Here is a 12852-nt window from a genome sequence, read left to right on the forward strand (position 1 = left end):
CCAACCTGCGAGCTATCTTCTCTGAGAGTGACTGCAGCGGTGGTCACTCGAGTGCTGATCACTACGGTAATCTGGTAAGTCAGAGGCAATGAAACAAAAAAGGGCAGTGCCGCGAGCAGATGAAACTTCCTTGTTTTCAAGGCCAAATATTAAAATTAGGACAGTGGTAGTGAATTAGTGAATTTGGTGAGATACGATTTAACTTACACTTGTCTCCCACTAGGAGAAAATCAAGAAGGGCTAAGTAAAGAGTCTGGCATAGGCCGTTTTTATAACATTTACTTCTCCCCTCTAAAGGCATAACAATTCCCCACCCCTCCAAACTGGGGCATGCCACAAGACTTCAGAATGATCAGAGCTCGATTCTCCCAAGATTTCAGAGACAAAGATGAGAGCAGGAAAAGAAATGCATGACAGGATATCTTTTCCTTGGCAAAACATCGCATACTTTCCCCAGATAATCAACAAGCAATAAGCTGAGGGAAGTCAGAGCAAAAACTAGCAACTGAATGGGACCACTTGTCAAACTTGGGTTCCTGTAGACTGCGAAGGGTCCGCCTCGGGAAATCTTGGGGAGGGGCACCTTCATTTTTATAACACCATTTTCAAAAAATGCTCCACACTCCTTCATCCACATTTCCCCCGTTTTCTTCCTATGCCAAACTTATCAGCTGTCAGAAGTGTGAAGGATTCCTGACAGCAACCCTAATACATGCTTCTAGATGCCACAGAGAACAAACATGCACCTCCATCCTCTCCTATTTACTGAGGCACAGCCATGCATATGGGTGCGTGGTAGATGGGCAATTTCAAATTGCTTCATCATATTTTTGTCTTCTTGTCTGTCTCTTTAGCACCTTGTCTTTAATTTCCAGAAGTGGCATTACACATAACAACTGAACAAGGGGATAACAAATGCTGTTTCAGGCCAGACCCAATTTCACCAAATAATTTCACTCAAGAGCTGTAAGGACCCTTGAAACCCAAGGAATGCAGAGCTGCTTTGCATTGAGCTCCCCTTTCACTCATTCTCTTTCATCTAATGCTCACTGATGAAGTAAGTACATTTCGAGAAGAATTCAATAGTTAGGAAACTAAATATATTTCCCCCTTCCTTCAAATTATAGCCACAAAAGTCATATACAATCACTTGTGTATGTCTTCCGGGCTGTATATAATAATCAGATCACTTACAATATCTCATATCTATGTACATCTGCCATATATTCCAGCTCCAAACTTTTCTGGAAACAGGAATTCATACTTCATAATTTCTTTCTCATTTCTCAATTATCAAGCACTTTTAACATAGGATTCTGTCACTGAACTGCAGCTGTTGTCCAGGAAAAAAAATGCAGTGTGGCCATTAAGTGATCTAATTATTTTAAATAGAAATTTTCTTTTTAAAGGACAGTAGACTGAAAGCTTAAAGAGCCGTCACCAGTGGTTTTCAGTTGCATTAAGCTTATGGTTTTGATTCTAAAACTTAGGAGAACGGGGGAAAAAAAACCCTGAAAAACCAAAAAAAGCAAACAGATCATGGTGAGCTCCAGGTGGCTTTATAAAACCCCTGGACCCTTTTGCACCTTTAAATCATTGTTTGGGAGTCTAAATACATATTTCCCTGATTGACCACACTACATTGCATGATTAATTATATACAACAAATAGAGCTTCTTTAACCTGCTTATTTTTCAGTGGCTAGGATTGCTACCTTAAGATGATTGTTTTAAATTCTCCATCTGTGACTATTTCATTTAGCTGTGAGAATAACAAACCTGAGCCTTCCTTAAGGTTTCTTTAACCCCTATGAAAGGCCGCCGCAGTGCAGGCTGGGCCGTGTGTCCAGGACAAGGGCCGTCCACCAAGCAGGGGCAGCCTCTGTCCTTTCGTCCCTTCCAAGATGCATAAACAGAATGCTGACTTTCTTCTGGAGAGCGCACGGAACTCACTGCTCCTATGTTACCCAAAAGCTCCCTTTGCAGAGGTACAACTGGACTTACTAGAAGCCCCCACATCTCAGCGGACTGAGGTGTTTGGCACTCCCCAAAAAAGCATGTTGGGGCAAGAAATTCGATCTGCTTAACATGTGAGAGACAGGACTATTATCAAAGGTAAAGGAAGAAAGCCTTTCACCTGTGGCATGAAAAGAGGTTGAAAGCAAACCATTGGAAGGAAAAAAAAAAAAACGCACCCTACAATCACCATCAGCCCTAAACGAAACTATTACCACTTTTTTTCTCAAAGATTTGCAGCTGCGGCTCACCCTGGAAAGTGCTCTGAATCAAAGTGTCCACCCATCCTGGGCGGGCTGGTATCCTCCAGGCCTCCCACTGACATCTGGAGCCCTCTCCCAAAAGCTCTTCTGGTCTCAAAAGAACTGTCTGAGAAGTCAGCCTTCCGTGAGGCCCTCTCCCGCGTGCCCCCTAGCGCCCCCCTTCCAGGCCGGCTCACAGGGACTTGGGCTTCCAACCCCGTCCCAATGGAGTTCTCAGATGGCTGGCCCGATAAATCTTTCAAAGCTCCTTGGAAGCTGGGGGCCTGACTTTTATCTCCCCTCCCACCCTCCTTTCCCTTTTTGTCGGCTCTCCCCACTCCCTTTCCCCCTCGCCCCACCCCCCCGCCTTAATTCGGAGATCGTTGACACGATAGGCTGTGATGAGTCCTTCAGACACTGTTATGATCTACGGTGACAATCTCGGCACCTAATTCACAGATTATTGACAAGCACCGTGGGCTCCATGGTGTCAAGTTGTACTTGTGGTTTCAACACCCTTCAGCAACCCCCCGTAGCCGCGGGGCTACGCACAGTGTTGGCAGCGCGCATCTGCCCTGCTGGGTGCGGGAGCGTTGCGGGTCTGCTTCCCTCTCCGTTCCCGAATTCAAGGCCGACAGCGCTTTCTTTCTGGTGCCTTTGTCTGTCTCAGGGTCAGAGCCGCGAAACTAGTAAGATCTCCAGAGTTTACAAAGTAAAAGAACGAACTTAACCAGTGAGGGCTCATCCTCGCTTCACGGTCACTTTCTCCAGCCGCAGATACCAGAGTATTAAAAAAAAAATTCGTGGAGAGGTATCATTAAAAGATGTTTATTTTGGTGTAAAATTTTTTGGAGGGGGGGAACCCATGCCAATTTTTTTTTTCCGTATTACGCATTTTGCATGAACTTTATAAAGCCTTCTAAAGCTACCATGCTCCAAACCTTGGGTTCCAGGACGCAGGTGCTTTTCAGGTTCACCAGCAAAGGGGTTAGGGATGCAGGGCAGACGAGGCCGAGAGTTGGGCACGCACCCCGTGGGCCTAAGCTGCGCGGGCCCATCCTCCTGGATCGCCCACACAGCCGGGCGACGCTGGGTACTTGCACAACAGGGCGCCGGGCCAACCCGCGGCGGGCTCAGGCCTGGACGCCGGGGCCAGGGGCCAGAAACGCCCGCCCCGCCCCTGCAGAGCGCTTTGCCGCGGCAGAGACACGCGGCGCGCTGCCAGCCGCTGCGGCTTTGCCTGCTGCGAAGGAGCCAGGCCCTCGCCGGCGCCCTAGCCAGCCCCGCAAAGGGCGCAGGGGCTTGCCTGTCTGCGGGCCGCGCGAGACCGCGGGGGCGACCACGGCCCCAGCACGCCTGGGCCACCCGCTTGTTCCGTTCTCTGCCCTCATCTGCGGGCTGTGCTTTTTTCCTGGGCCCTGGGCAAGACTGGGCCTCGCTACCCGGCGCGCCCACAGCCAGGTGCGCGCAGGCTGGGACCCCTGGCTTGGCGGGGGTGAGGGTGTGGTGTGCGGTCGGCACCAGACCACGCGGTGGCGAGAGCCACATCACCGCCGAACCACTAGCCTGGGCCCCCTCGCGCGGGCCGCGTGCAGCGCTTTGCGGGCTGCGCCCTCCCCCGCAGCGGGCGGCGCGGGAGCCCCTGCGCAGCCTTGGGACCTTGGCTGTCAGCGCGGCCGCACCCTTACCGGTGCCGCTCGGTTCTCCAGCCCGTTGGGACTTAGCATTTCCGTAACGGGACGAGCCTTTTGGCAGAGCAAAGGGTGGGGGGTGCAGTGGCCGGGAATACGGCTTGCCAGTCATTTCGCTGGAACTGCGGGCTGGGATGTATGAAGGAGCCTCGATTCTTTTCGCACCCCTGCATCTGGACCTGCTGAGTGAGAACCTTAAACCGAGACCCGAGTCCCCAGTCAGATGGAGGAGGCATCCCATCGCACTGAACCGCATTTCCCCCTAAGACACAACGTCGGGTCCGCTAATGCAAGGAGGTGGGAGGCAGAAACCTACGAGTCACAGAGAGCGTGCACAGCTACAGCAGTAACTAGCGGGGGAAAAAAAAAAAGACCATGGCTATGAAAAATTAAGCAGCTTTCCCTTCAGTGAGAAAACCCAAAAAGCAACCATCAACCCTCAACTTCTTAAGGTTAAAAAAATGTAAGTACGTCCCCGAGGGTGGCCCTCCTAAGACACCCTCTTGTTCATTTTAACAACACCTAGACCATCCAGTGAATTTTCCAACCCACATTTCCCCCACACTGTTTTAAATTCTGAAGACGGGTCCTTTTTATAGTGGATCGTTTCCAAATAATCCAAAGGCTACTCTTGCTGACCAAAGGAAAAAGTCAAAAGCTCTTTCTTCTCTGGATAGGGCTAGTTTTTGGAAGTGTGAAAACACTTCTCTTTCCCCGGCACAGTCTGGATTGCCGGTGGACGAGTGGCTGCATTTCAAAGAAAACACTCCGTCTTCCTGCACGCCTTCCCCGAAATCCGACGGCTGGGGTTCAAGAAGAAGGTGCCCGGCACCTGTTTCTTGCACAGTATCTGGAATTGGACTGCCGGCCGGGAAAGGAAAAGTTTTTGGTCAAGATTGGTTTGGGGGATGGGTAACAGAAGAGACTGACTTGTAATTGCACGCTGGGCAGGAAGAAGTGACAGAGAGCAGGTTGGCCCGTTTACTCGGAGATTCCCTTACAGAGTCTGAGCACCTCCGAGGGCGTTCCAAGCAGCAAAGGGCGGCGTCTTCCCTTGCGTTTTTTGAAACGTGGCCTGAAGGGGAGAAGTCACGGCCACGGAAGAAATTCCTTTGTTTTCTATCCTGTTTCTCTACCTGTCTCATCATCGCAGACCCTTTACAAGGAATCCCCAAATCAAACCGGAGCAGGGGACAGCTGGGATGTGAGTGGGGCATAGACTGGACTCATTTTTAAAAACTGAATTAAAATTGTATTATCTCCTCTTCAGTTTTTTTATTGAATGAAAATTATATTATCTTTTAAGGACATAAAAACTTGTTTCCGCACCCCGTTTCCCTTTTTTGGAGGGTTATAAAGAGTTTTCTTTAACCCCAGAGCACGGTTCTAGCGATTTCCAGGACTGGCGCTGGGCATCTCCTACTGTGTCCAACAGGGGGCGCTGGGCACGAACCTGCGCGGCGGCTCAGCGCCGCTTCACATCTGAGCCGGGTTCCAGCCCCGGAAGGCGCGAGCCGCTCGCGGGGTCGAGTACAGAGCTTTAGTCTTCGTGGATAAAAAGAGATTAAAGGCTAAATTCTTTTTTTGGGTGTGTGTGTGTGTGTGCGAGTGTGCGTGTGCGTGTGCGTGCGGGGGGGGGTAGGTTATCAATTTTAACCAACTACGAAAATGTAGAGCTTTTTATCCTTTGATGTTCTCATAAAGAAACTCCTATCGGCTGAGAAATTACAAGGTTTCTGAGCCAACGCTGTGGCTGTGGGGTGTGTGTGTGGGGAAATTATTTAATTAAAAATATACTTTCCCGTCTGTTCACATGATCTTTTTAGAAGTACTTAAAAAGCGGACACTGATCCCTGTGGCCTGTTCACCCCTGCCCCAAGTTTCAAATACTTTCGGCCATATCGAAGGTCCTTCTATTAATTTTGACGGGGGACGGGAGGAGGATGAGAGACCCAAATATTTAACCCCCCCTCACAGTTACTCCTCCGCATCCTTCCCCACCCCCTTTCTTTAAACATGGGCTTTTACGTGACTGACACATTTCACACAGCTGATTCTGCCAAGCCAGGTATAAATGACAAGCAGCAGCTCTAAATAATGCAAAAAATCTGATGTTGGACTACAAAACACCCAAGTATGAGACGAAATCTAAATAAAATGGTAATCCACCCACCCCCACCCCAACTTAAAAAAAAGCCCACCACCCTTCACCTGTATTTAAATAGCGTGTCTTTAATTACAGCAGTTAGGGTGCATGAGGCTGAAATGAAATTAGCAGTCATTACCAGTCCTTTAACTCTGTGGTGCTTTTGATCAGCACTAAATTAGCTTTCCAGTCCTAACAAAGACTCTACAGCAAGCAGTGGGCTGTAAATAAGACAGCGCGACCTGCCCTCAACACCTTTTCTCTTGTCAATCATAGCTCTATCATTCAGCCCAAGATTAACCTTTATCTACCAAATTTTAAAGAAAGGAAAAAAAAAAAAAGGAAAAAGGAAAGAAAGAAGAAAAAGAAAAAAAGAAAACGGAGGCGTGAGGGAAAGCCCCCTGACCACCACATGTCGCAGTAACAGAGGTTCCTGAGTCCCCTTTAAATTGTATTCTAATGAGCCCGTGTCAGAATCTGCAATTTCCAAATCATCCCTTTCCCACTCCACCCTGCACCTCTCTCCTGTACACTCGAGGCGTCAGAATGCTGCGCAGGTAGGAAACGAATCCCTTTCCCCGAATTACTAATTGGGCGTGGGCCACCCTCCATAACTAATTTGTCATTACCCGCCTCCCCCTCCCCCCCATTAGTCTAATAAGATTTCGGGAGAGGAGGGGATGATCCGGGAGACAACATTGATGATTTTAAGGCATGCACAGAAGTTTCTGGGCTGAAAGCCATCAATTTACTCTACTAATAGTCTCCAATTTCTAAGTCTGCAGAGGAAAGGGGGAAAAAAACCCAAAAACCAAAAATCCAACAACAACAACAACAAAAACCCTGCTGCTTTTTGCAGTGCTGATACGAAAGTAAACCATTGGTTCCAGTTGCCATTAGAGGGCGCCAGAGAGCAAGCCCTATCACCCCACGCCAAACTTCCCACAGGAGCCCTCCCAGCTTCCAGCTTCGCCATGCTCTGTAATTCCTTCTCTCAGGTAGTATTTCCTGCTTATCCTGCCCCCTTGCGTCTCTGCCTCCCTCTCTGTCAGTCTCTCATAAAGAACAAGGTATCGCCATGTCCCTTTCGTCAGTTTTTGCAAGCTCCATCCACGCCAACCGCCACCAAAACAGTTCAGACTCCGGCTCAATCAGTAACGACCCCTTTGCACCCGTCGAATCAAAACACCCTTTCCGTGCTAAGGAACGTTCGCCTGGAGAAGGCTCTTTGTAGGGGTGAAATGCTAGAGTTTAGCATTTAAAATGCTGGGATCCTGCATTTCTCACTTTTGGTTTTCTCTCTGGGGGCTCACATATCTATTTCTTCACTTTCATAGAAAAGGAAACACAGCCTTGCAAGGCAACTGGTTGTGTTCAGCACTAAAACTGTTTAGAAGAGAATAAAATGTCATTTCATTTCTGCATTTGCTAAAGAAATCAAAATCAGCGCTTAATTCCAAAAGTTAATGCTTTCAGACTTAAATTTGCCTATGTTAAATGACTTCCACACAGAGTGTTTTTCTAGATCTCTTAAAGGTCAAAAGAAAAAAACGGAATGAGAGAATAAAGTGAAAGGGAGAGAGAGGGGGGGGAGAGAGAGTGAGAGAGAGAGAGTGAGAGAGAGAGTTGGGGGGGGGGAGGAGTGAGCTACCAGTGAATTCGAAGTTGGGTTGCAAGCTACTTACATGTCCATGCCAGATCAGGGTGTTGTCTTGTAGCAGTTTGATTGGCAGGTAAAAAAGCAAAGAACGTGAGGGCTCCCTGAGCCTCTTGTCAGCCCAAGCTTGATCACTTCTCACCGGACAGAATGAGTTGAAGGAGCTTGCCGTTCCCCTCTCATCCTCCATCCAAGGCACTGTGAATCCATTTCGGCTTTTCTTCCCCCCAGTCTCTCCATCAGCCTCCTGCCTCCACACACATCGCCTTACACCAGCCTCCAAGACCTAGCCTAGCTTTGCCACTGCAATCCCCTGCAACAAGAAAAATCGTTTATGGCTTAAAACCCCAAATGGCTGATTTTTTAAAAGAGAGAGGGAGAGGGGGAGAGAGAGAGAGAGGGAGAGAGAGAGAGAGAAGAGAGGGTGAGGGGGAGAGAGGGGGAGCGAGAAGAATGCACCCAGAGAACAACAAAAAAGTCAGTTATCCTAACACTGCTCTGTCCTCCCCCCCCCATACAGAAGAAGAATAAAAAAAAAGCTTTATGTTTTTTCAGTGGGTATTCAAAGATAATTTGATGCCATTGTTTCTGCTACAGATGGTTCTTTTAAATACAATAACACGGCTCTTTGTGCAGGCTACCCACAATAAAAATCGAAAGCGCTCCCCTGAATAACCATTTTGTTCGCTCTTGTATGGGGCCAACAAAAGATGCCGTGAGGTAATGGGTTCTGTTTATTGAAGCCATAGAATAGGGGTTTGATAAAGATTTTTTTTTTAAAGCAGAAGACCTTGCAAGGTCGGGCTGATCTCTTCATATTTTTTTTATTAAAATATTTGTCCAATAGATGATTCCTTGGTGCAGCTGCAGGTTCCCTCCTCAATTCTTAATCAGCCAAAACATCTGTCTCTTTGAGGAGGCTTTAAAAAAAAAAATCTGTGATTCTATCAATGGTGTAGTAACCTTATCAGATCCTGAGTTTCGGGCTCAGTACAGGCAAAGGCAAAGGAGTTTCAGTTCTATCTGGTCCTGATGGGGTGAAGCGGAGGGCTGGGGGAAGGAGACGAGCCACCCCAGACGCAGCGACTGAGGAAAATGAGGCTTTCCTACCCCCACCCCTCCCTGCACCCTGGTTGGCCGTGCACCACTCTGTGAGCCAGACACACAGATCAAGGAGAGCGTCTTTCACTCCGAGGCTGTCTCCCCGTCTCTTCAGGCTCCTACCGGTGTGCCATGCTGGACTTGCTTTCCTGCTATGGTCTCCAGTCCTGGAAAACCTAGATGGGAGCCCATGGGGAGGAGCAGGACAAGCTGAAGCTTTGCCTCTCGCACCCAGGACGTCCACCCTGGGCTCTGCTTCATTCATCCTGAGCTATCTTGACTCATTCATGGATTGCAACCCTACAGCGAGATGGGTGGCTGTAGCCCTCCAGCTACAGTGCCCATTCCCCTCTGTCCGTGGAGAACACCCTCTTCCCCTCCCTGGGGAAGTTCTAGCCCCTAACTCAGCAGAGGTCTCTATCACCTTTGAGAGTTCTGCAGGTCGAGGCCACGACGGTGCCCTGGGGGTGTCTTAGGTTTGTCTACCTTTCTATACAAGTTGGTGCCTGGGCTCTCTGGGCCTCCAGTGGCCCAGAGTGACAGTAATCCACCTGTGCTCCGAGTGTCCTCACTTGTGGCGAGACCACAGTCTGCAAAAATGGTATTAATCTTAAGAATGAGTCTTCCCTGGGTTTTCAACCTCTGCCCCAGGCCCAGTTTATTCCTTCACTTTCTCCCTACAAACCATTCAAATTAACAGATAAACACTGAAATGAATTCGCTGAAAAAACTGATCCCAACTTCTGTTTTCCCTCTTGAAAACAATATTATTGGTTTGCAAATGATCTGGAGTCGCGTAATAAGTGATGGGGGTGGGGGTGGGGGAGGGACTGCTGCTTAAACATCCATCAGAACCCTTACCAGGAAACTTGAAAAACAAAAACAAAACAGGGCATCACACAACTTTTCATATGGTTGTTTCTCAAGATTTCATTTTGTATCTCAGGATAAACAGCCTAGTACCAGTTTGAAAAGGACGGAAGCCTTGGCACTATTTAACAGGTTGTGCACAGCCCTGCGTCAAGAACAACGTGCCTGCGTAGGGGGGACTGACTTGGAGGTGGCAGGGAGATGAGGCGTGTCCGGTCGGGGTACCCTTTACCTGACCAGGCTGAGCAGGGCAGTAGCTGTGCTACTGCAGGCATGGTAGCAGTACGCACAATTGTAAGTCAATGTAGAAGCATCCTGCCAACTAGGAAGCGGAACAGGGAAGGTGGATGCGCAAGGTTCTGTCCCATGTTTTTAAAAAAATCCATGGAAATGATCCCTTCCTGCTTTCCTTGTGGTACGTCTTTGCTGTGTATCGAAACCTGGATTCTCCAACCCGATAACAGCTGTTTTCCTTTTTACAACAAACTGAAATTAGAATCTGAACTGCTGTCTTCTCTCCACGGAGGGCTTTGGGGTTGAATCTAAGGCAGGAAATCAGGAAAACATCCACGGAGCAGCCTCCCCGCCCCTCAAAGGTGCGGGCGGTTTACAGACTTGAATCCATTCAACCCCAGCCCTAAGGACGCTTACAATCACTCAGATGGCCTAGCGGTCCTGGGAGGGGTCAGGGAGACAAGCAAGTCCCCAAAAGTTGGTCTCAAAGCTCTAGTTGCAGTGGCCATTCCGCCTGACATGGGGAGCCTTTAGCATTAACCTTAGAAAAAGTACTGTGTGCCATGCAAGGTGACGTTTGCCAAAGTGACAAACGGCCTTGGAGTTTGAAGGAATCAAGGGGCAGCTGTCTACCAGCGCAAAACGACGTAGCAAACAACTTCGCGTGTGCAGGGGCTGCGACACGAGCAGCGGAGCGGGCAGCACCCACCGCCCCCGGGACTCGAGGTTATGCAAACGGCTTTCTGGCAGGGCTGGGCAAGCCGTGGGAGCCAAGTTACGGGTGTTTAGGGGTGGCTGAGAATTGGAAACTTCTTTGGGGCCACCTCACCCCCCTGACAGGCACGCCGCTGAGTGACATTCGGCACGAACGACTCTGGTTGAGGAAGGAGGGGGGGGGGAGGAGCGGAGGGAGGCAGTGTGAAAGGTGGAGAGGGGATTTTTTTTTAAAAAAGGATTTAAGCAGACTAATGGCCTAGGGGATCAGCCAGAGGGGCGCGCGGGACCAGGCTTCACAGCGACAGGCGCGCTGCTTGCCAGGAGACCCGGTACGCACGATCAGGGTCTGGAAGCTCAGCGAACCAACGACCACAGCGATCACCAGCTTCCCAGAGGTGGCATCGTGTCGTGCCTCGGCCACCGGCTGCCGCGAACAGCTGTGGCTTCCCTGTCCTCAGCAATCAATCACTCACTAACTGGTCACCTTCTCCCCTCGCCACGTGGAAATAAATCCCACTCTGTGGTCTCGGGCCGCGACCCCCAGCCCCGGGCACGCTCCTCTAGCCCCCGGGGACCCCCCCCCCCGGGCCGCGGATTGCGGGGCGGCCTCCCAGAGCCGGCGGTTCTGCCTGTCTCCCTGCCGCGAGACTGCGGGTAGCGGGCGCCAAGGGGCGCAGCGGCGCCTGGGGCGAGGGCCGAGCGCTTCCCCCGGGGCTGCGGCCGGCGTAGCTGTGTGGGTGCCCCTACGTGCTCCGCGGGTTATGAACACGTCAGCTGCCCCAACACGACCCAGTTATCCACTTCGATAAAACCAAAGCGACAGCCTCCTACCCCCTCTTGACGCGCACTTGCCGCCCCCGCCGGCCACGACTGCATCCGACTAGCCAACCCGAGCGCTCGGGCGCCGACCTTGGTTTCCAAACCCTCCAGAATAAACTTCCAGTCCAAGCCTCGGCCTTGGGGCCTCCCCCGGCTTGTCCTTGGCCCGTGGGAACCCGGGGTGCAGCCGAGGCCGAGGCTGAACGAATCCTTTCAGATCCCGCCCGGCCTTCGAGGTTTCCTGGGCCCTGCCGGAGCGCCAGCCTTACCGAGTTTTGAGGCGCGAAGCGGGGCTTCAGGCCGGGGAGGCTGGGTTCCCCGGGCCCTCAGGAGCTGCGCCCCCAGCCGGCCACGCACCGCCGGCCACTTTCCCGCGCTCTGGCGCCCACGTTCCAGCGGTCTCGGCCCAGCGGCGCGAGGCCTGCGCTTCCTGGCGCAGCCCGGCCTCGGACGGCTAAGTCCTTCCGCTGAGGTCCGCGCTGCAGTCGTGGAGGCGGTGGGATCCTGGGTGTCCAGGGCTTTGCGGGCCACCCTCCCCATGCGGCTCGGTGGAACCATGGGCTGCACGACGTGCGGGCGGGCGGGCAAGATCTCCCTGCCTCTGGACGCAAACGTCTAAGTGACTTTGGAGCCAGGAATTCTTCCGAGCGCAGTGTGGTCAGTTTTCGTTTGTTCCCCTGTGGTATGGAACCGTAAGCTGGGAGATCCTCCATGGAGGAGGGTGGAATCACGGCCCCTCGGGGGAATTCCTGGGTGGCAAGTCCGGAAGGGAGGTCTGGCCCACAAGGGACGGGGAGACCCTCTCAGCTGGGGACTGCTCTCAGGTTAGCTAGCCATGGACTCGGAAACCTCGAGGCGGCGAAGGTGCGAGTGCACATGCCTGCTGAGTGGCCAGATACCCGGCGTGATGATCCTTCCAGCCACGTCCCACTGCTGGAGCTCTCGGAGGTTCCCTCGGTCTGTTCTATGCTAAGATTGGCAGCAGTGGATAGAGATGGATGAGCTTTATAACCAGGTGGAAATTTGGAGGTAGAAGCAAGACCTATGTAGGCTTTCATCAAGGCCTCCTTTAAATTTCCTTGTCATATATACAATGAAGTTCTACATAGAATCATGTTTTATCTTTATGAATTGAAAATATTACTTTTATTTATTTTAAAAGTATTGATTTTAAAATGCTAAACATTTTAATTATGCCACAAGAGTGTGACCCTGTTTTTAAAGTTTCTTCATTTATGAATATATTCAGTACATTTAAAAATAAGTGGTAATGTCAAATTTTTCAACCTCTGAGTTACAGGATAATGAAGAGAGGGGAAAAGACAGTCGGGCGTCTTGAGTCTTGAGTCTCTCTGGAATA

General features: G+C 50.7%; 1 protein-coding gene across 1 annotated transcript in view; it reads right to left on the reverse strand.

Moving 5' to 3' along the window:
* Window positions 1-12065, reverse strand: part of LOC149127057 (uncharacterized) — a 44911-nt gene extending 32846 nt beyond the window's left edge. The window contains exons 1-2 of the mRNA XM_089330900.1: window positions 11762-12065; window positions 7780-8064 (exon numbers count right to left, since the gene is read on the reverse strand). Coding sequence (XP_089187026.1) covers window positions 7991-8064; window positions 11762-12050 — 363 coding nt within the window. The 5' untranslated portion in view covers window positions 12051-12065 and the 3' untranslated portion in view covers window positions 7780-7990. The remainder of the gene's footprint in view (window positions 1-7779; window positions 8065-11761) is intronic.
* Window positions 12066-12852: the final 787 nt, after the last annotated feature.

Source organism: Oryctolagus cuniculus, chromosome 4 (assembly GCF_051225735.1).
Source record: "Oryctolagus cuniculus isolate XC-2025 breed Fujian yellow rabbit chromosome 4, ASM5122573v1, whole genome shotgun sequence".
Classification (NCBI taxonomy): Eukaryota; Metazoa; Chordata; class Mammalia; order Lagomorpha; family Leporidae; genus Oryctolagus; species Oryctolagus cuniculus.